Source organism: Tetrao urogallus (assembly GCF_951394365.1).
Source record: "Tetrao urogallus genome assembly, chromosome: 23".
In the NCBI taxonomy this organism is placed as follows: domain Eukaryota; kingdom Metazoa; phylum Chordata; class Aves; order Galliformes; family Phasianidae; genus Tetrao; species Tetrao urogallus.
The window spans coordinates 4,220,625-4,243,813 of NC_136836.1; the positions used below are offsets into that span (position 1 = coordinate 4,220,625).

The 23,189-nt window shown below is 58.7% G+C and overlaps 2 protein-coding genes across 2 annotated transcripts; one reads left to right on the forward strand and one right to left on the reverse strand.

Annotated features, from left to right (window-relative positions):
- Positions 1 to 434: 434 nt before the first annotated feature.
- On the reverse strand, positions 435 to 3,915 carry LOC306954948 (uncharacterized protein; the record flags this gene model as incomplete). The annotated part of the gene is made up of 14 exons (XM_079546156.1): positions 435 to 722; positions 808 to 1,014; positions 1,099 to 1,307; positions 1,414 to 1,503; positions 1,592 to 1,728; positions 1,851 to 1,936; positions 2,023 to 2,241; positions 2,321 to 2,424; positions 2,499 to 2,656; positions 2,735 to 2,826; positions 2,897 to 3,067; positions 3,219 to 3,378; positions 3,460 to 3,620; positions 3,685 to 3,915. The coding sequence occupies 14 exons, from the start codon at positions 3,913 to 3,915 to the stop codon at positions 435 to 437; spliced, it is 2,313 nt and encodes a 770-aa protein (XP_079402282.1).
- A 1,711-nt stretch (positions 3,916 to 5,626) lies between these two features.
- TRAPPC3 (trafficking protein particle complex subunit 3) lies at positions 5,627 to 8,885 on the forward strand (the record flags this gene model as incomplete). The annotated part of the gene is given in 7 exon segments (XM_079546015.1): positions 5,627 to 5,639; positions 5,642 to 5,667; positions 6,504 to 6,551; positions 7,652 to 7,749; positions 7,932 to 8,031; positions 8,264 to 8,446; positions 8,766 to 8,885. Coding segments are annotated over 7 exon segments (588 nt in total).
- Positions 8,886 to 23,189: the final 14,304 nt, after the last annotated feature.

Consider the following 23,189-nt stretch of genomic DNA (forward strand, 5'->3'; position numbering starts at 1 on the left):
AGCCGCCTGGGCCAGCTCCAGCACATTCCCTGCACCGAGGGGGGAGCAGCTCCCCCCAGCCCCGAGCAGAGCAGGACTGGATCCGTCCCCAGGAAGGAGAGTGGTTGCACAGCCGTGGGGCCAGCATGACAAGGAGAGAGGGCTGGGGAGCAAAAGTGCAGCACAAAATTGATCAGAGTGCTGGATCCGACCCTAGAGCAGCTCTGGGTGCTCTGAGCTGGGGCGAAGCGTGTGCTGGGGTGGCACTACCGTGTGGCTACAAGCACCCATAGGACACACACACGGCATGCTGGCTGGACACAGCCTCCTGGAGAGCAGAGGGCACTTTATTGCAAGGCAGAGCACCGTGCTCCCCCGTCCCGCACAGCCACTGCACATCATCCTTCCTCCAGCTCCCCACACCCCAGGACTCATCCTCACACCCGTCCCCACCTCTAGCAGCTGTGCAGTGCCCGGGCAGCCCCAGCGACACTGAACTTTGCGCTCAACACTTCCGAGGGTGCCCGCATCTGCTGCTCTGGCTGCTGCCCACCAGCAAAGAGCGTGAAGGCTCCGGGCTCCAGGTGCCACTGCTGGGTCCAGACGGCACGCTGGGCAGCCAACACCACGAAGGCCAGCTTGGTGGCACCACCAGCAGGAACGGCCACGCGGCGGAAAGCCACCAGCTGCCAGCGCGGCACCGGCACAGACGGCTGCTCCCAGCGCAGGTACAGCTGCACCACCTGCAAGGAGGGGATCAGCAGGAGGGACTCCAGCCTCACCCGAGCCCCCCAAATGGCCACGGATGCGTGGAGCAGCCACGCTCACCTCCTCACTGTCACGTGGCCCCGTGTTCTCCAGCACCACCGACACGGAGAGGTTGGCGCAGATGGGCAGCACCGGGGGGCTCAGCACCAGGTCCCGGTAGTGGAAGGTGGTGTAGGACAGCCCGTATCCAAAGGGGTAGAGGGGAGCCTCCCGCCCGTAGTAGCGGTACGTCCGACCCTCCATGGTGTAGTTCTCCATTGGGGGCACCTATGGGCACAGCAGGGCCATCAGGTGTGAGCACGGTCCCCGGCGACTCCCCGCGGCCACTGAGAAGCTGCGTCCTGCCCTCACCTGGTGCATGCCTGCAGGCCATGTGGCTGGCAGCCTGCCTGCAGGGCTGGCCCCCTGCTCGCCCAGCAGGATGCTGGCAATGGCCAGGCCGGTTGCCTGGGCAGGAAAGAAGCAGGCCAAGATGGCCCCCACGCCGTCATGCTCCTGTGCCCAGCTCACATCCAGAGGCCCCGCATTGAACAGCAGCAGGATGACGGGGTGCCCAGCAGCTTCAGGAGAGGGGTTTCACCATGAGCACACCGTGGGTGCTGCTTTGGGGCTTGGAGGGGGACGTGTGCCGTGTCCCCTACCCACGGACCACATGCAGCGCCCTACCTGCACGCACAGCATCCTGCAGCAGCTGCAGCTGGTGTCCAGGCAGGGACAGGTGCTCACGGTCCCTCGCCTCCATCTCCACATCTACCCCTGTGTGCAGGAAGCCGAGGGACACCGCGCTGCACCCCGTCCCCACGTTCCCCACACGACAGCATCCATGCCCCGTGCTCCAACCTACCCGTCCCCAGGCACACCAGCACCACATCAGCTCCCTGCACCGCATCCTCCACCTCATCCCTTGAGTAATCCCGGCACTGCGGCTCCCGGCAGCCCGCAGCAAAGCTGATGTTGGCTGGCAGTGTTTGCAGCCCCCTCCTGCGTGGGGCACGACTGGGTCAGCGCACCATGGGGGCAGCTCCCCATCACCCCAGGGAAGGGCTGAGAGGGGCAGAGCACACCTGAGGCGCTCCCAGGGCCGAGGACAGACAGGGGCTCACCGTGGTGTGTAGATGTACTGTGGCTCCGGCACCGGTGCGTAGTCCCCAAACAGCACACGGGGGTTGTCTGCAAAGGGACCCACCACCTGCAGAGGGGAGAGGGGTGAAGACAGGCACCCACAGCTCCGTGCCAACAAAGAGATGCACCGGTGAGCAGCAGCCCAGGTCTCACCGCCAGGCGCTTGCCATGCAGCTCGCGGAGCGGCAGCGTGTTCCGCTGGTTCTTCAGCAGCACGAAGCTCTTGATGGCTGCCTCCAGTGAGAGGTTGCGGTGCTCAGGGCTCTGCACCACGCTCAGCTCCAGGGCGTTGTAGGGGTTCATGGCCGGGGGGTCAAACTCCCCCAGCCGCAGCCGTGTGTAGAACAGGGGCCGGACGCGGTCACGCAGCGTCTGCCAAAACCCCAGCGTCAAAATCTCAATCACACTTCAGGCACAGGGCAGTCGGGGCACAGGGCTCCCCATCACAGACCTCCAGCGTGATGTTGCCCATGGCCAAGGCCTTGGGGATGTGCATGAAGACGTTGTTCCTCACGCCGTAGGACAGCTCCAGGTTGAGGCCGGCGTTCACGGACGCTGCAACATTGGAGACAAAGAACCGCTCGCCGTGGCCGTGCGGCACCCATTTCACTCCCATCCCATCCACTCACCAATGGCCGTCTCCAGGTAGGTGTGTGTGTAGCGGTGCCCCAGCAGGATGAGCTCCACAGCCCCCTCGTCGCTCACCACGTAGCCCTCGAAGCCCCACTCGCCCCGCAGGATGTCCGTCAGCAGCTTCTTGTTGGCGCAGGCAGGGACGCCATTGATCCTGTTGGAGCAGGGACAGTGCAGCTGGGGAGAGGGGCAGTGCCACGCAACCCCCCTTGAGCCCCTCGTGCTCAGTTACCTATTATAGCTGCACATGAAGCTGTAGGACCCGGCACGCACACATGCCTGGAACTGGGGCAGGAAGGTGGTGCGCCAGTCCCGCTCCAGCACCTGTGCACACGGTGGCAGAAACATCAGCACTCGGGGGGCACCCACTGCCCTGTGCCCCCGCCGCGCTCACCTGGGCATCAAAGCTGAGCCTGGACACGGGGATGTTCTCAGGGCCACCGTGCACGCTGAAGTGCTTGCAGCCAGCACTGGCCTTGATGTAGCGGGGGTGCTGACCCTGCAGGCCCTGCACAAAGCTCGTGGCCAGCTCTGCTGTCAGGTACGGATCCTCCCCGTACGTCTCCTGGAGGTGCAGCAGAGGGATGCAGGGTCACAGCGCTTCCGCAGACCTCCCACCCCCACGGCCCTCATCCAGAGCTGCTGCCATCCTCAGGGTGCTGCAGCACGGTCCTGTGGGGCTGGATCCCACCCTGACCCCACCTCCGTGCCGGCACCTGATTCCTGCCCCACAGCGGGTGCCTCATGATGTTGAGCACAGGACTGAAGCAGCTGAGCCCCGTGTGGTCATCGTAGCGGCCGGCAGCGATGAAGGAGTTGTGCTTGGCACGCACTTCGGTGGCCGTGGCGTTGGCCACTCGGTACACGAGCTCAGGGCTGCGGGGACAGCACGGGGGTGTCAGGGCATGCCGGTGTGTGCGGGCTCCACTGCACAACGGGCACCACCAGCCCTCGTACCTGAAGGCAGCGGCCAACCCCAGCGCCTGGGGGAAAGCCGTGGCCCAGCCGGGTGCCTCCGCATCGCCCCGCAGGCACTCGGTGTTCCAGTTGTAGGGCGCGATGCCCAGGCGTGGGATGGGGGGTGCGGGGCCGTTCTGCAGGGCTCCCCCCCTCGCCATCTGCGGGCCACAGGCGCTGAGCAGGAGTTGAGGGCTGTGCCCCCTCCCCTCAACGTGCCCTCACCTGCAGCACCATCTCGGCGGGGGTCAGCCGGTCCAGCAGGTCCTCCAGGCGGCGGTGCCAGGGCAGCGTTGGGTCTCGGAAAGGAAAGGGCTGCGCCTCAACCCATCCAGGGCTCAGCACCGTGCACAGCAGCACCGCCACAGTTCCGAGCCACGCTGACACCGCGCTGCGATGCGCTGGGACTGGAGCCCTCGGGGTTGGGACGCACGGGACGGCGGCTCGGCACGGCATGGCTCGGCTCAGACCGACGGGATCAGCCCCATCCCGGCATCCGCTGCGTGCTGCCGGTGGGGCGGAGCGCTCTGCAGCCCGGCCCTGAGCCAGAGCGGAGCCCCAGAGATGTCCCAGGCCACGGGAAACGGGAAGAGAATGGCGGTGTGGGAAGAGCCACGTGTGCGCGACAGCGAGGGGAGGCCGCGAGTGAGCCAACCCGAACAGACCCTCCGTATGGATTCTCCCCTCCTATGCCCTGTTGCTGCCACCCATCTCTGCCAGCTGGCAGGGCACGGCTGCGTTCTGGCTTCCAGCCCACCGCGCACAGCCCCTGGCCAGGGCTGCTCCGCAGCAGGAACCGGCAGAGCCACCCTGTGCAGCCAACCCGGCTCCAGGGAGAGCCCTGCTGCAGGACTGCCCTGGGCTCCAGCAGAGGCAGCAGCCGGGCTGCGCTGGCACAGCCCCACGCTCAGGGCACCACCTGCCTGACTTCTTGTATGTTGCCAGCAGGACAAGCAGTAGCCCTTTAGGGCTAAAAGCCAAAGTAGAAACACCAGGAGGCCTCTGCCCCACATCTACTATTGCCATCTGTTGGGCAAGCAAACAGTGGCGGGCCAGCCCCCTGTTGGCTCTAGCAAAACCCCATTGCTCCCCTGCAACAGGACAGGGCTGCCTTGGTGACACACAGTAGCACGTGCAGCCATGGGCAACTGCACCAGTGATGTTTGCTTTGCGGTTTTCTCACGCTGTCACTCCCTCAAAACAAACCACGAGGTGATGGCTGGCACTTGGCAGCACCCAGCGCCCGCTGCTCACACAGTGCAGGTGACATGGCTGCACTGCGATTCCAAGGAGGAGGAGAAGTGCTTTTAGAACAGCCCCTGGGGTGGCACATCCTGCAGGGTCCCTCTGGTGTTGCTGCTCCTTGCTGCCCAGCTGCAAGCACTCATGCAAGGAGTAACAACAGGCTGGGGCAGCACAGCCCAGAACTTCATCATCTGGGTTAAAAGCAGAGGGAAAAAAAAAGCTGAAGGCTCCAGGAGAAGAGGCAGAATCTCAGCACCGCCTCCAGATTTGTTGTCCTTGGAGGGGCTGCAATCGAGTGGGGGGCACAGAGCCCCCAACGCCGCCCATCACTCACAGCGGCTCCAGCAGGTGAAGCATAAGCAGCTCAGTGCAGAAAGCACAGCCCACCTCTGCCAAGAGCTTCACCCCCTGTAACGATGAGGCCCTTCCACGAAGGATTTCCCTTCCGATATAAAAATTATTCATTCGGAAAAAAATAATGAAAACAACCCTAATTGCACATCACTGCTGCCGAAAGGAGCTCCTCACCGGCAGCTGGGTGCCCACGGGCCCTGCACGGAGCCGAGCATCCACCGGGGGCCGGCCTAGCTCCTCGCAGTCCCGGCCGCGCCCCCTAGCGGCGCGCTCCCCTCCGCTGCCCAGCCACCCCAGCGCCTGCCGGGCGCAGAGTCAGCAGAGCAGCGCCGCACGACGGGATTTGTAGGCGCTTCGTGGTCACGTGATGCAGGGCATGCCGGGAAGGATGACCCTCCCACCCCCCCATCTGACGCATGCGCACTCAGCGAGCGCGTTGCATTGCGGGGCGCGTAGTTCTGAGCGCGGCGCGCAACGCGGGCGGCGAAGTGACGCGGACTACGAATCCCGTGATGCTTTGCGACGCGGTGCCGGAGGGCGGGCCGGGCGAGGCAGCGGGCCGGGCAGGATGTCGCGCCAGGCCGCCGCGGCACCGAGAGCAAGAAAATGGTAACGGCGGGGCCTGGCGGGGCCCGCGGGTCCCCGCGCCGCCGGCGGGAGCGTCCCGAAGGGCTCCGGCTTCGGGCCGGGGCGGGGGGTGCCGGAGGGGCCGGGCCCGGCGCGGGCCGCAGCCACTTTGGCGCTGGGCTCCTCAGTGCGTCGCGCTGCTAAAAGCACAGCTAACGGGAACGCTTGAGGCGCTCGGATTCCGTTCGATTGCCCGGAAATGAGGAGGCCGTTAGAAATGTTTTAGGTGTCCGCCGGGCGCTGTGGGGCCGGTAGCAGTGGGGGAAGCTTCGTTTTACACGCAAACAGCCGGGACCCCCGCCCGCCCTCCAGCTTCCAGCCCCTCCTTACTAAAATCGCTTAAATCCTTATAAATGGTTGACCCCTCTCTGCATGTTTGTCAAATTTCCCTGCCGGCAGAGCTCAAGGAGACTTCCGCTTTGTCATTCTTGAGTGCTGAGCACTTAAGTAAGCTTTATCTTCCCAGGACGAAGGCTGAGCTGTAAGCAAGGCAAAGCAGCACAAAGTCTGTGTCAATTCTTCAGCTCTGAAACGAAGCGAAATTAGCAGGAGCTGCCTGGCTCCTTTCGGACTCTTGGAGTCACTTGGCTGGCTGCTGTTGGCCTCACGAGTTACAATGACAAGATGGAATTCCCTGTCTCTTCTAACAAACCTGGTTTCTGTTTGTTGAGTGTTGCAGTCTGGGAGTCACCGCTCCTCCTGTGTGTCTCGGCTTGGTGTGAACTTGTTTGGAATGACGTGTGATCAGTGTTGTCACTTAACTCTGATGTTGTCTCTTTTCCCTTCCTTTCTGCCTGCCTGCTGCTTTCATTCTGTAGTATTGGTATTTGCCATTCATTTCACCTTCTGCATCTATGCATCTCATGGTAGGTGATAGGCTTTTAATCTGAGATTAGACTTTCTCTAACGTTTCTGATTGCTAAAACCAAAAGCAGAAATGAAAGTTGAATTATGAGCTTATTTGCTCCTGAACGCTTGCTTTGGATTCTGTGAAAGCTGAAGCCTGTTGTAGCCTTTGTTTTGCAGCTGTGTAATCACTGATCTGCTTCATGGCTCCCAAGGAAACGTGCTGTGAATCACCAGAGCTCTGGTGATGGCTGTGAAAGGAGACACGATCCTGTTGTGTCCTTGCAGATCTGTGCAGAGTGCAAGTAATGCAGCTCCTAGTCCAGCACAGCCAGCAGCAGTGCACAGTGCGTCTGCTGACCTGACCTGGAACACTCCTTGCTCTTCCTCTTCTGGGTCTGAGGAGCTGATTTCAGCATATAATTTATGTGCTTCTGTAACTTTCCAGGGTTGAGATAAGCATCGCTGCTTCCTGGCAGCAGAATGTAGTAGATCTGTGAATGGACAAGAACGTTTTGTCCTGTTGAAAAGACCAAAAATTAGGTCTGCTCAATGTTGCCAATTTGCAGTGCGTTTCTGAAGCAGAGAAGAGGCACAATCTGAGCTGCAGGCCCCTTCACCTCCAGGTCATTGACTGAAATAAATTCAGGTCCTTGGCAACTGCATGTTATTGCCTGGAGCTGGTCAGAACCACGTGTGAGATGACCTGGAGGTGTCATTCCAGCTACCTGGGGGTGTCCTCGTTAAGGCAGAGCGATGCTCAGTAGTGGCTCACAAGACATGCTAAAAATGACTGTGGAGTGTGAACAGCCTTCTGGTTTGCCTCTGCAGGTCAGCTGTGTGGCCTGCTGATAGCAGTGCTGCTGTGTGGAGAGAGGGAGAGAGCAAAAGTGCTCGAGTGCTCTCTTGTTCTAAGCAGAAAGAGCATTTCTCTGTCCGAGGAGACTGAAGTTGCCTTGCCAAAATAAGAGCTGAGATCTCCTACTGCACAGCAAATACCTCTGAGATGGCAGCTTTCTGTTCCCTTCTCCAGGCCACTCGAAGCAGCGCTGGACGTAGATGCAGCAGTGCTGTCAGTTTCCACGTTGGCTCGTGCTAACTGCTTTTTACCTCTGCCTAGAACTCAGAGCTCTTCACGCTGACGTACGGCGCTCTGGTCACCCAGCTGTGCAAGGACTACGAGAATGATGAAGATGTCAACAAGCAGCTTGACAAAATGTGAGTGGATCTGCTGCAGCAGAGCTGTAGGAGCTCAAGCTTGCTGCAGAAACGAGGCAGACTGAATTTCACACAGTATTGCTACTCCCCAGATTCATGTGTTTCTTTCTCCACTTTTGTTGTTGTTTTTCTGCAGCTGTGCTCTTTAATCCATAGCCTGTTCCTCTTGTGTGCTCTCACAGGGGTTACAACATAGGAGTTCGGCTGATAGAAGATTTTCTGGCCCGATCCAATGTTGGGAGATGCCACGATTTCCGTGAAACTGCAGATGTTATTGCAAAGGTAACTGGCAGAGCTCAGCTTCGTTGGGTTGTTGCTGCTGCTTGCGTTTATTTCAGCGGCACAGGCAGCGTGTGGGCAGGGTTTTACCATGTGCTCTTTCATAGGATTGCAGATGGGATTGTGGTATAACGAGAGAAAGAACGGTGGAAAATATATGCTGAAATGTATTTAGGAGGTCGCCAACAGCAGAGTGTAACTAACATTCTCGTTTGTGTTCTGTTTGACATAACAGATAGCATTTAAAATGTACCTGGGCATCACTCCAAGCATCACCAACTGGAGTCCTGGAGGTGACGAGTTCTCTCTGATCTTAGAAAACAACCCCTTGGTGGACTTCGTGGAGCTCCCCGACAACCACTCCACCCTCATCTATTCCAACCTGTTGTGTGGAGTGCTGCGAGGTGCCCTGGAAATGGTGAGCCAACGTCTCTTCCAGCAGGATGTGAATAATCCAGGCATCTGTAGCACTGAGTGATGGGGTTAATTGGCTTAATTGGACTCTGATCTCTGAAGGGACTCTTGGTTACCCCATAGGTGTTTTGTTTGTCTAGGCAAGGTGCCCACTGTCCACTGAAAGCCAAAATGCAGAAAGCTGTGATCTTGAAAACTGATACGTCCCTCCCCAGAGCTCTGCACTGCACATCATACCCTCAGAGTCCTTAAGCTTCAGGGTCAGGCAGGAAGCTGCTTCTATAAAGGAGATAAGAGCTCTGCTTTTCTCTTCCATCACCTAGGTTCAGATGGCTGTGGATGTAAAGTTTGTCCAGGACACACTGAAAGGGGACAGCGTCACAGAAATAAGAATGAAGTTCATCAGGCGGATTGAGGACAATCTTCCAGCTGGTGAAGAGTGAATCACAACCCAGCCTCCTTTGGGGCTGGAGGGGACCAGCTGGTGTTGGCCCTTAGCTTTCATCACAGATCTGTAGGGATCCTGTACGTTCAGACTGACTCACTGACTGTTTAAGATGTTGTTCTATTCTTCTACTGTTACTTCCATTTTTCTGTAGAGGGCAATTATCTAGTTGCTGTTTGTTTCACAGGTTCATTCTGAAGCTTTTTCATAAGGTGATGTCGTTTTCATGTTCCCCTGGGAACTCTTTCTACACTTAGTTTCTAACTGTGACGTTTGGTTGTGAAAGAACTACTGCTCAGATTCTAAAAGAGCTCCAGTCTGTCCGAACCTGAATCCAGGTTTTATAACTAGAATTGGAGGCTAAGGCATAAGTACCCACTGACTTACTGTTAACTGCTGTCCTTAAAAAGGGTTAAAATTCACTTGGAGATAAGTGCACAGCATTTCTGTAGTTGGTACCAGCAAAATGCAGGCTTGACACCAAGGGTGATGCCTGACACCCTCCTGGGGAAGCTCCTTTCCTCAGAGAGCAGCAGCAGCACACAGCACTCAGATTCAGGAGACCCACGTGGTTCTTTCTGCTGTTTCTCTTCACAGCAGCATTGGTGAAAGCAGAAACCCAGCAACACCTTCCTCCAACAGGACGCTGTGTGAAGTCTCACCATTCCCCTCCTAAAGGGCAGAGCCACTAAATTGCATAGGAAAACCACTGAGCATTTTAGATGGGAGAAAGGAACTAGCAGCTGGAGCTGCATTGTGTTCTGCAGCACTCACAGCCCAGGGGCTGTGTGCTGAGTCCACAGAACCAGAAACTCAATCTAACAACTGGAAGGTATTAAATTCGTATCAGCAATATTGCCTGCTCTCCTGTTACAGCAGACAAACACTGCACAAAGTGGAGGAGGAGGGGGGGGGGATGTTCTTACACAGATGTTTAGGCTACAGCAGGATTTCCCACGTTAGCAAGCCATGGCAGCCTGTGACACCTGCTGCTCTGCAGAGCGGAAGCATAAAGTAGCATTATATCACACAAAGCAGGATGATGGAAAATCAGCTCCCTCCACCATCCTGTTCAGGCAGAAAACAGTCAGACATTCAATTCTCAAATCACTTTACGTAGCATGAAGGCACACAAACCCACAGAGAACCAGGAGCCTGAGGCTCTAAGCTCTAACTGCCACAAGAGGGGAGCTGGCAGGCTGGGGACCTTTGTAGGTTTGTGCCTGAGTGTAAGGTGTGAGAGAAAGGTGCAGAGAAGGGCACAGTTTGTGCTGCCAGTTGCTGAGGTTCTCCAGGTGCCTCAGGACAGCTCACCTCGTCCCTTTTTGCCCGAGGGAGTCTAAAGGATTTGGGTGCCAGGTTTGGGGTGCACAGGTAGGAAAGCTCCGATGTTTCACATTGTTGACCATTAGAAATCATTTTAAGGCTGCATTTTCAAAGCTATTGCATTAAAAGAATCCCGATGTCAACTGGTTTGCCTTTGCTTTTTTGAGCTCAGCACTGGGTGTGCATCACCCTGCCCGGTGATGGGAGCACAGCAGCAGGAATGTCTGCCTGCTGTGTGAAAGCTGCTGCTGGGGGCAGCGCTGGGAAACCAGACAGTCAATGTTTGCTTGTTTGAGCAGCAGCATTTTTCTGCCCCGTGAATACCTATGCGTGTGCATCAGCAGAGACTGCTGTCAGCCCGGAGCTGCCCTCACAGCTAAGAAATGCTATTTGTGATTCCTCGGAGCAGAGAAAAGCCGTCTCAGGAAGCTGCGGGTCCCTTCCTGTACCCTCAGCGCAGCACTGCAGTCAGCCACGCGGTGCTGGGAGCGCGGCATCTCTTCAAGAGCAGCGATTTGAGCCCTCCGAGCTTTAGGAGTTGTGCAGGTGCTGCTATGGAGCATCGGCTCAGCCCTGCGCTCACAGTCAGTGCGAGGGCAGGGAGTGACGGCCCCAACTGGGCTCAGGGCGGCAGAGTGGGAGCGGAGCAGCGCAGCTCAGAGCTCCCAGAGGCTCCATCTCAAGCACGAGGGCCCGGGGCCGGGCAGCAGAGCCGGCAGAGGGTGCTGAGAGCTCGCCAGCTCCGGCTCCTACCCGACTGCTCGCAGCCCCGGGGGCCGAGGGTGCCCTGCGCTGCTGCCCCATAGCCGTCCTCCGGGGTCTGGCGGTGCGGGCTCGCTGCCTGGCCCCCCAGCTGCCCGCAGGCAGAGGATTTAACCACGGCAGGGGTTGTCCCTGAGCCCTGATGGCATCGCATTTCGGGACTGGGCACAGGCAGGCACAGAGCTCAGGGTTTGTGTCGCCAGGGTGGGGGGAAGGATGGGGAGCAGATGAAAGCTTTGCACTGAGGGGCACCGAACCATTGGTGCCAGGCACGGTGCAGCCGGGCACCCTGCCAGCAGCTCCTGCACCGAAGGGGCTTTTCCCCTTGGCTGGAGCTGGCGAGCATCACAGCATCACGTGCTGCCCTCTGGCCTGCAGAAAGAAGCGAGGCTTGCAGCCAGCACAGCCCCAAAACGCACCCAGCACACCCTAAGGCAACCACTGACTGTCCCCACGTCCCCTGGGCTGCTCCAGGGCAGGAGAGAGCTCAGCACCCTGCAGCCTCCTCTCCGCTGCTGCAGCCAAGCGGGCCTCCCCCTGCACCCAGAAGGAGCTGCGTGGCGCTGCAGCACTCACATGGGTCATCGTTCCTCCATCCCTGAGCAGCAGGATGCGTGCACTTCATCCCCACAGAGGTCCTGAGAGGGGCAGCTGGGTCAGAACCAACCCAGGCCCTCCGGAAGAACACAAAGCAAAAATGGCATTAAGCAAAACAGAACTGTCTATTACCAAGTAGCTCACTGTAGGCAAGGGAGAACATGCAAAAAGCTCTGTTTGAAACCTACTAAATATTACCATGTGCTGTTTATAGGAAACAAATGGGGAAAGGCATGCTGCATCCATAAAAGACCGAACATGGTTGGAGTTGGACCGAAGCCTTTCCACGGCTCTAGGTTATTGAATACCCTCTGCTTTCATGTGGTGCCAGCCCTGACCCCTGGACACATACCACGAAGGGGAAAGTTGACTTGTGGAAGTAATAGACATTCCTAATGAGCAATTTAACCTGGCAGGAAGAGAGGCAGCTTTCGTCTCCTCGTATCTGTGTGATATTCAGGATGACAGTGGCAACATGCAGGCAGGAGGGGAGAGCAGCCCAAGGGGAAGGGGCTGTAGGACCCCAGGCGATGCGTTGCCTCTGCAGGGCTGCATCCTGACCCCACTCCCAGCTCTGGGTGCTGGCAGTTGGATTTGCAGAGTTGCTGCTGCAGTGTCCAGAGAGAGCAAGAGCTTTTCCAGCTCTCCTCCTGCAGAGGGAGGGCCGTGGGGCAGTGCTGGGCACACACTGCTGGGAATCCATTTCCTTCTCTGCTCAGCGCAGGAGGGTTTGAGCTCCCAGCGCTCAGGACTCTGCTCTGCCACTGCTGGTGCTGGGACAGGGAGCTGTGCAGGAGGGACACGTTTCCAGGCCACTGTCCTCACTGCTGGGCCACTTCCTGCAGCTGTCAGCCAGATGTGCAGCGCTCACTGGGGCTGCACAAAGGGACATTTCCCCCACCAGGGCAGAAGCACAGGGATGGCAGCTCCCCAGCAGGGTGGCACCGTGCAGCTCAGGGGTGTTTTTGTCACATTCCTCCTCCTTCTCCCAGCACAAAACACAAACCAGGCAGGGATGAGGGCAATGCCACTCCTCCAAAAGCTCTGCTCACCAGGAACCCCCCCCCACCTTGCCATGCTCCCATTGGGTTCATGCTTCACTTTTCTCTTTCCTCATTGTTTGCTCTTCCCTCTTCCTGGGGAAAAAAAAAAAATTAAAAGGGAAAAAACATCCCCAATCTATACTTGCCAACAGCCTGCTGTCTCCTGACTCATAGAAAGGCTGAGGGCAGGAGGCAAGGTGCTGCAAGAAAGGACCAGCCCTGCTTTGCTGAGGGCCTTTAATTACAGGCACTGATTGCTCCTTGGCCTCAGGCTCTGTTCCTGGAGGGGTTCAGCCCAGCAATGCGGGGACCATCCCCTCCCTTTTGGCATTTGGGCTCAGCATCATCACTGATGAATACATGCAAATCCAGATTTCAGAGCAGGATCCCATTGAGTCACAGCTTAAACAAACCCCAGGGGTGGGAGGGTGTGCAGGGCAGTGCTGGGTGCTTAGGGCACAGATCTGTGCCCAGCCAGGGCTCCTGGCCAACCCAACCGAGCGTCTCCCAGCCCTCCATGCATCCCATTTGAACATGCAATGTGCTTTCTGGCCAAAAACGTACAGCATGTTACGTGCCCTGGGAAGCTGGTGGGGGACAAGGTAGGCAGAGTGGCTGTGCCATACCATACCCAAGAGATGGGACACACTGGGGGCATCAGAACAAGATGAAGGAAACTCTCCCAGCAGCACCAAACCCTCAGCCAGGCTATTACATCAGGCTTTACATCAGGCTGCTGGAGAGCCAGCATCCCCTGCTCCCAGCCTGAGGCAGCCCAAGGAAAGGTAGCATTACAGTTTTAATTAGCACCGTCATTACCATTTGAGGATCTGCCTGCACCAGTGTGGGTGTGAGCTGCTGATCCAGCAGAGCTCAGTGCCTGCAGTGGGATGCAGCACCCATGGGACCCCCAGCACCTCCCTGGCTGCGTTTCCAGGGGCCAACGACCATCCAACCCCAGGGATTTGCAGTGCCCAGAGGAGCACTGGGACACAATGAGCTCGTTAGCTGCAGGCTGCAGGCCAGGAAAAGGAAAGAGAGACATTTGATGGGAAATGTTTGTTTTCTTTTAGAATAGTTTTAATTGTGGCTTCCAATGGGAGGGAAATGGTGAAGCACTCTGCATGTCCTGGAGCTGCACCCAATGAGGTCGTAGGGCACAAAGCTGTGGGCAGCACAGAACAGAGCCCACCCTGCTGCGTGCAACCTGGCACCCCCGCGTTAAATCTGCCCTCCAGCAGCTCAGGGCTGGGATGTCCCAGCAGAACTTGCACAGAGGGCTCATCCTGAAGGCTGCCCACCATCCCCATGCATGGGGAAAGGGCACCGGTGCTGGTGCCAACAGGTGGCAGTGGGCTCCAGTGGGCTCCTCCTCATGGTTTGGGGGTTAGTTTGAAATCAATGCCAGCCCGCAGCACTGCAGCCTGCAATGCCAGGATGGGCCTGACCCCGACCCCATCCCCATCCCCATCCCCATCCCCATCCCCATCCCCATCCCCATCCCCATCCCAATCCCCATCCCCATCCCCATCCCCATCCCCATCCCCATCCCCATCCCCATCCCTATCCCAATCCCCATCCCCATCCCCATCCCCATCTCCATCCCAATCCCCATCCCCATCCCCATCCCCATCCCCATCCCCATCCCCATCCCCATCCCATCCCATCCCACTGTGGTGAGCAGCTGGCCACAGCCAGACCCGACCCGGATGGCTGCAGTGGAGGCTGCAAGCAGTTAAGTTAGCAGAGAGAGGAGAAGAACCATGCAAGCATTTAACAGCATTCCCCTCCCCGAGCGAAGCACAGCCCCAGATCTTTCATCTCAGCCCGGATCCCACTGCCATCCCCGCACGCCGTGCCCAGCCGAGACATGGGAACGCGCTCAGGGAAAGTGCTCACCAGAACAATGTCTTTTTCTTTTTTTTCCCCAGCATAAAAATATTGGTTTTGCTTTAATTAGCGCCGGCGCTGACATCCGAAGGCTCGGAGGGTTTGCTGGGCACGGGCTGCCCGCCCCAGGCTCTGGCTCCGTGCGCCTGTGCCCCACACTGAGCACCCCGTGGGCACCCCCTGCCCATCCTCATGCTCAATGCCTTGAAGCAGCCACATTACTGCTCCCCACAGCAGCCAGGCACCGCTGGGAAGGTGCTGGTCCCATGGAGGGGAGTTGGCAATGGCCCCTGGAAACACGATGGATTCCCTGAGCGTGGAGCACTGGGATGTCCTGGTCGGAATTCTCCCTGCCCAGCACGCAGTAGAGAGGCAACTGGATCTGGGATCCAGCACCCCCCGAGCCCCTGCAGCCTCCCACCCTGGGCTCCAGTATCCCCCATCCTACACTTCTGCATCCTCACTGCATCCTTCAGTCCTGAGCTCCAGCATCCCATGTGTGCCAGCATCCCATAGGCACCACCATCCCATGGGCACTGACATCTCTTGGGCTCCAGCATCCCATGGACATCAGCACCCCTGGGCTCCGACACTCCATGGGCAGCAGCATCCCGCGTGCAACAAGCATCCCGTGCGTGCCAACATCCCACGTGTGCCAACGTCCTACGGGCTCCAACATCCCCTGGGCGCCAGCATCCCTCAGGATTACGCATCCCCTGACCCCAGGCACTGGCATCTGCCATCCTCCTGTCCCACCCCCCCAATCCCCAGCCCCTTTCCCTCCCTACCCTTGGCTGCATGCAGCTGTGGCGCAGTGCTGGGGAGCGCAGCGTTAGCATGGAATGAGGAAGTGAGGAGTGGGCACCCGGCATGGAGACAGCTTGGCACGGGCAGTGGAAAATGGAGGCCTAGAGAAATGTGACAGCAGGCTGGACTCGCTCGCGGTACCACACAGGCGTAGTTAAGCCTTCAAGCCTGCCATTGTTCTCCCCTAATTATTCCCACTCCCTGAGTATTACACCCCATAATTCAGGAAAGCTGAGTAATGGAAGAAACAACAGCAATTTTAATCTCTCAGTACCGGTGGTCTCCACCAAAAAAATGCTTTCAAGAACTCTGTGGTCTCGACTTCCTCCGGTTGGTGGGCAGTGAAGGGAGGGAGCGTCGGTCACCGCTCCGGGAGCAGCGCGGGGGAGTGGGACTGCGTGGGACCCCATGGCGCCGGGAGAGGAGAGCTGGGAGAGCCCCACAGGTACTGTGAGCTCCGTGCTGCCAGTGGGGGTGCAGCCCCATGGGGAGTGAGGGCAGATGCTGGGGATGTGGGGTCAGAGGGAGCTGGGGACGTGGAGACAGCCAGAACTGAGGATATGGGGATAGCTGGAGCTGGGGAGGTGGGATCAGATGGATCTGTGGACATGGGGTCAGACAGAGCTGGAAATGTGGGGACAGGACTGGGGACATGGGAGCAGGCAGAGCTGGGAACACGGGGACAGCCAGAACTGAGGATATGGGAACAGCTGGAGCTGGGGACATGAGGACAGCCGGAGCCAGGCATGAACCCACTTTGTGCCATCAGCATTTTATCTCCTGCTCATGGCTTACCTGCATCATGGTTTTGGTCAGAGAATGCTTTCCTTAATGGGAACTTGCTTGAAGAAAAAAAAAAAACAAAACCTCCTCTCCCTTGAAATGCTTCTGCTGTTTGACACCAGCAGGTTTGCGTTTTGGTGAGTGAGATTTTGGGACCCACGGTGCCACGGCTGAGAGGAGCAAGAGTGGCCACAGAGTGAAGGCAATCCCAATAGGGCTGGAGGAGCCTGGGGGCAGTGGGACCCCACGCCATCCCCATCCTGCTGCAATGGGAGTTGCAGTGCTACAGCGTGGGGTTGGGACCGGGAGGACTTGAACAGGATGATCTTATTGGTTTTTCCAACCTTAATGATTCTGTGATTCTATGAAGGTCCCTTTCAACTGATTCTACGAAATGCACTCAGCTATTTCAGCAGATTGCCCATCAGTGATACTCAGGGCTGCCCAAAGCCAAAAACCAAACATGCCCAGCTCTTCCTGCAGGCACAGCAGCTAATGAACCTGCAGTCCATTAAAACAAGTGTTTTCCCTTTTGTTTGATGTTTCTGCAACAGCAAAGCTCGGGACAAGTGAAGAAGCAGTGCATGAGGCCAAGTAGGGATAATCACAGCCCAGCCCACGGGGCTGGTAGCACTGTGCAGAGCAGCCAAGCAGATGGAGGGGATGCTTTTGGGACCTGAAGTTCAGCATCAGCTCTCAGCCAATGGTTTCATTTGGGCCACACGATGCTCGGCTCGCTGCTGCGCTCAGAGAACACGTCCCTGCCCCACGTACATCCAGGGCGATGGCTCTGCTGCTGCTCCCTTGGTGCTGTGTGACAAACCAGGGCACAGGGAGGGCATGGGGACAGATCACCCTGCAGCCCCAGCACATCCTCACTGCGTCCAGGACAGTCGCTGCCCCTCTCCGTGTCCCAAAGCCCTGCTCCTGCTCCCTGGGGTCCCCGAGGTGCCCAGCGGTGGCACGGGGTGGCCCAAGCAGCAGAGGTGTGCATGCTGCCTCTGTGTGGTCCTCAGCCATCTGGATGTACTTACAGCAATCCTGCAGCAATCGTGAAAAGATCAAAACTCGTCAGGCCAACCTTGAATCCCAGAACATTTTTGGCATTTTTGAGGACTGTTGTCTCAAACCTGACGGCAGGGAGGGGACGTGGCTGGCATCGCCAGGAAACCTCAGTGCAGCCCTTGGGGATGCTCTGCCCCACGTCTGGCAGCCCCTTCCCTGAAGGGGCACGAGGTCTGTGCACAGCACTGCCCAGTGGTTAATGGCTGCCCAACACCCTCAGCCCTGCACTGAAAAGTGTAGGGCTGCGCAGTTCATCATCACCTCCATCCTTACAGGGATGTATGGCCGGAGGAGGCAGAGCACTGCCAGCACTGCTGAATGGCTCAGTCATGGCAGGAGTGGGCTCTCCTGGCTGTTCCCCTGCCTGGGGCTGCCTGGAAAGGGGCCACGTACTGCTTTACAACTAAAATAACACATTATTTCACAGAGGCCGGAGCAGGGCCATCGCTGAGCTCCTGGCAGCGCAGGCACAGGGAGCAGCAGCGCTGGGGGAGGAGGGGATCAAAAGAGGTTGCTGTTCCCTCAGGTCACCTGTCACCATTGGGGCTCACCCTTTCTCCAAGACCCCCCCCAGCCCTGCACCCATCTATGGGCTGGGATAATTCTGTGTGGTGCTGCCCCGTGCCGTGCTCAAGGCACAGCGCTGCCCATCCCACTGCCCGGTTTCCCATGGGAAAGGGGGTCTGTGCCGTGCTCCAGGCTTCCCGTCCCAAGGAATTCAATGGGTCGAGCCCGTGCCCCACTCACACACTGCACCGCCTGCTTCAGATCCCATTGAGAAGGGCCCATTCCGCCCCTGACCCGTTGACAGCCCCAACAATAGCAGGGCAGATAAAAATCATAGAGCAACAAGTGCACTTCCCTGGGCAGTGCTGCTCACGGTGGAACCCAACGGGGCTGGAGCTGAGCTCTGCCCGACCTCAGAACCCCTGGGCACCCAAAAAGTACCCACAGGTGCTGGTGCTGTGGGGCAGAAGAAAGCACAGATGCCAGCTCTGTGCTGCAGCCAGACCTCCTTGGAGACCGACCCCCATAAAACGAAGCAGCAGCTGTTCACAGGATAATAAAACATTATTTTCTTTTCTCTTTTAAAGCTAGTTTACTGCAGAAAGGTTTCAGCAGCACAGCGGCACGCCAGGAGCAGCAAACCCATCGCGATGACGCTTCGGGCAGGTCAGTGCCCTCAGCCCGTGGGAAGGGCTCTCAGCACCCAAGGGAGCACCCAGCTGGCTGTGCAGCACAGCCACAGTGGGGTCCCCATCCTGAGCAGGAGCACCCACAGGGATGCAGCCCTGGAGGTAGATTTACAAGCGAGCAGCCAGGGGTGTTTATGGTGGGCTGGAATGCGCGCTCTGAGCACGTGATGAGTTTACAACGTGCCAACATGTGGATTTATTTCCAGCCCACTGGCAGCGAGTTAATCACAGGAGGTGCAGGGAGAGGTGACAGGGAGAGGTGGCACTGGGGATGCGGGGCGATGCTGCCGGCGCTCACAGAGCAGCTCAGCCCTGGAGCAGCCCTAAGCCATGGCCAGCAATATCCTGCAGCAGGGCGTGCGTGTGCCTGCTTGGAATTCACGGCGCTGAGTGGCACTGTGGGTCACTTCACCCCTTGTGCCCATCCCAAGCACTGGGCAGGGATGCTCAGCGCCGAGCAGCACTTCCCTGTGCCGTCCCATGGGATGAGGATGGACTGAAGGGCAGCAGCGGCCACTGTGGTCCCTGCACTCCCCCAGGCACAGCCCATAGTCCCCAATGCATTGCTGCTGCAGGAGAGGTTTAACCTCAGCTGCTCCTCTGCTTTGCACCCACAGTGCTGCTCCCAAATTCGAGGCTCCCACCTGTGCTGTCCCTCTGCAGCACAGAGAGCCTTGGAAATGGGAGGCGAGTGCAGTTTTTCCATGCATATGTATATAGGAGGGGAGCCAGCTGCCAAAGTAAATACAACCCTTCCCTTTCCAAAAATGTCCTCCAGGAATCGTAAAGGATCCTGCAGCAAGCGTTCTGTCTCAGATCCTTTATGCACATATACCAGCTTCAGTGGAGCTCTGGCAAAACCCGTGGGCTGGGAGGGTTATTTTTATGACAGGCACCAAAGGCGCTGGGAGCCGGGCACAGCCACGCGCACCCTGCGCACAGCAACAATCCCAGTAAAGAGCTTTATAGCCACTGAGGAATGTGGAACCTCCACCAGCCCGGCCGGGGCTCGCAGAGCTAATTGCTTTGGGATTTGCTCTTTGGGGGGGTTGAGTCTCCGCGGTTGCAGGCTTGGAGGGTCCCAGCTGCCCCTGCGGTTCATTAGGATGCTGAGTGGGAACGGGGGATACTTTGAGGAGGGAGGCAGTGCTTGTGGGGTAAGGGAAGGAGCCGTGTGGCTCCCGCTGCCTTCTCCTGTTACAGCCCCGGGCTGAGCCCCCCAGGGCTGGGGGTCTGCTGGGGACCCCTGGGTGCTGCGCTCTGGGCATCGCCGCGCTCATCGCGGCCGTGTTTTCTTTGCTGATCTTTCCTTGCTCATTTAAGTGACTTTGGAAAATGGGATTTTGGCTCTTAAATCGTTCAGGGGCTTTTGAAAATTTGACTCTAAATACTTTCCGAAGTGCATTTGTATGAAGTAATTCTCTCCAACCTCCCACAGTGGTAGTCAGATTGCATTTAATCCATCACTGAATGTTCCCGAAGGCTGCGAGTTGGCTCCACGCGGCACACGGAGCCGCGGCTCCGCCGGCACTGCGTTCACCCTAAGGCTGCTCCCACCTGCTCAGGGATGCACCAGGGCCGTGCCCTCCCTCCTCCCACCATGGACAAGAGGCTGGCAGCGGGCACAGTGCTGAGGTCCCATCTCACAGGGAGCATCGTCCGTGCCGTGCAACCCAACCCAGCGCAATGGCGCAGCACGCAAGCAGCAGGGCTTGGTGTCACCTGCTGTGGGGATACGTTGAGCAGCACGGCCAATGGTTTGGGGTGAGCAGAAGCGTGCCTGTGCCTGGCCCCCATTCCTGGCCCCCATTTACCCCAGAAAGGCACACAGTCCCCCCATGCAAATGCCACAGCTTTTCCTGCCGAGCGCTGCAGGCTCGTTTTCACAGAGCAGCCACCCGCCTGGTGGAAACATGGAAATGATATTCCAGCGTGCAGCGCTGATTTGATTACGTCCGTGACCCACCGAAATTAAGTTAGGGCTGAGAACAGCCGTAGATTGAATTATTTCTCTCTCGCTCTGCTTGTACGGAGCACTGGGGATGGCTGGGACGTGCTTCTAGGGGGGCACAGCGCGGCTGGACCCCCACGTGCCACCCCGCCTGCACAGCAGGGCTCCACGCACCTGGATCCCAGTGGGTGCAGCTCTCTCCCTCCACTGGGAGCTTGGGGCCACCGTGGAGCAGTGGCACGGCGGGCAGGCAATGTGCTGCCAAAGGTTGGAGACGGCAGAGCCGCTAAATCCTGCACTAAGCCTGGCTTCCTCCTGCCAGCAGGGAGCTGCGCCCTGGACGGCGCATGGCACTGAAGCTCTGGATGAGCCATCCCAGTGCAAAGCTGTGTCCCAGGGCTGCAGGAAGGGACCTTTGGGGATGGCATTGTGGGGACAGTGCTGAGGAAGGAGTGAGTGCGCCCAGTGCTCCCCAGGAGGAGGGAAGGATGGTGGGTGGCTGGATGGAGTGTGGCATCACGGGGAGATGGAGCAAGGCAGCGTGGTCAGGACATCATGGCTTTGCCTCGGGCTGCAGCTCAGCCAAAGGGCAGGAAAAAAGGGCACAGAGGGACCGAACAGGGGGGTGATGACAGGAGGGAGAGGCCAGCACAGAGCAGGGCTGCGGCCGATGGTTCGCTCTGTGGGACAGAGGAATGTCTGTGCTGCTAATGAGTCTGTTTGGAGAGGAAATGCTTTGCCAGTGAGAGCTCCGGTTAAACAAGGCTGGTTCGCTTCTGCGGGAGCTGCTGCACCCGTGGAGGCCCCTCTGTGCTCTGCCCCATGCCCCAGCCCTGAGATCTGCAATGGGGTTGGGATGGAGGCAGCAGGGGGTGAGGAGGGGGCTGGCACCCCTGGGAAGAGGCAACCCGGTGCACAAGGCAACCCCACAGAGCCCCTGTGCCTGCCCAGCTCCATCCTGGCCAGAGCACATCAGCATTCCAGGGAGCAGGGTCTGGGGAACGGCATTGAGGGGGGATTAGCTGTCTGTGCTCCCCCCCACTCGGGCATTTAATACGGAAAACAAACAGCCTTGCACACCCCGATCCAGACAGGTTTTCTCTGTGCACGTTGCCTGGGAAACCCTAATCTGCCTCCCTGGGCACACTGGGGCCCTGCACCCCCAGGATGACACCAGAGGGTCGTCAGTCCCCAGCAGCTGCAGTGGGGCTGGCAGTGGCCCTGCTGTGTGGGCACGAGGCTGCCAGCGGGATGTGGTGACTGCTCTGCCTTAAGGATGGCACAGTGGGCAGGGAGGGCAGGGCGTGGGGGCTGAGGAGCACAATTCAGAGCCGTGCTGAGCCCGGCTGCATGCCACAGAAGGAGTTTTGGGGTGGTGATACCCTTCCACCATAGCAAAGGGGAGCAGGATGTACTGCTCGTGCCAGTCCTATGCCTGCTTAAGGAGCATGTGAGTGGTTTGAGGCAGTGCAGGAGCAAGCTGCTCCAGCTCCTAGACAGGTCAAGAAGGGGAAAGAGGATGGAGCCCCCATCCGTCCCATCCACCTCATCCATCCCATCCCATCCACCACACCCATCCGATCCCCCCCATCCATCTCATCCCATCCCCAGCACCCAGCCATAGGGCAGGCACAGCTCCTGGGTGATATTTTCCAACCCCTATGGCTTCTCTTCTCAGCATCAGCTTCCCCAGGGCACTGCACACCCCAGCACTCACTGGGGGTGCGACCTGTAGGGCACCAAGGCAGTGATCACTGCGGCACAGCAGGGATGGGGCCGGGGATGGGGGGAGATGGGAGTGACTGCATTTATGGATTGGTTTCGCTCGCTGTCTCCATGCAGTGATTGAGAAGGAGTAACGCCGGGAAAGAATTTGCTGAAAAGTAATAACACGAAAAGTAATTCAAGAAATGAAAGTAAATAATGAAAGTAAATTGAAATATTAATAAATGCAGAAGCAAGTTAAAAGAAAAGAAAAATAAAGGGGGAAAAAAAAAAAGGGAAGGAAAAAAAAAAAAAGAAAAAAAAAAAGAGGGGGGAAAATAGGAAAAAAGAAAAGAGAAGAGGAAAGCCTGCCCGCCGCCCGCCCAGCCCGGCCCGGCCCCTCGCCCCCTCCCGCACTCCCGCACGGCCCCGCTCCGCCCCGCTCCGCGCCCCCCGCACCGCCCCGCGCCCGCAGCCAGAGCGGCCCCGGCCCCGCCGCGCCCGGGGCAGGCTGTACCGTGCCGAGCCGTGCCGACAGGACCCGTGCCGAGCCGAGCCGAGCCGAGCCGAGCCTGGCCGCCCCCCGATGCGATCCTGAGCAGCGCCGGCCCGAGGTAAGGTCGCCCCGCGCTCACCTGCGCGCACGTGTGGCCGCGCTCCGCGCTGAGCTCCGGCCCGGCCGCTCGGCAGACGGAGCGCTGATCGCGCTGATCGCTTTTCCCCGTGCGGAGCGCACCGCGACGGCTCTTCCAACGCTGTGTCGGGGAGAAGCTGTTCGCTCCCGCGCTGCTCTTCAGTTCTTACGAGCTTTTGTCACCCCCGCGTCCCCCCGATCCCGTTCAATCGCTGTCCCGGTGCGACCCGGCGCTGCGCGACCGCATCGCGCTCCGACCTTCGTGCGGGCATTTGTGCGGGCAGAAGGGGCTGGGAACGGGCTGAGCCCTCCGGGGCTGTGCCAGTGCGGGGCTGTGGCTGCCCTGGCTATATGGGATGCAGCTTCACCCTAAAACATTGCCGCGAGCAGGGGTGGGGCGGGATGGGGGCAGCTCGTTTCCTTGGGCAGAGCAAGGTGCTTCTTGCGTTGAAGAGCTGCTGCTAATTGGCTCCTGCTCCGTCGAGCGTCCCGGCTCTGAGCATTCTCAATGACCCACCGAGATCCCCCCGGCCGTTCCCCGCGG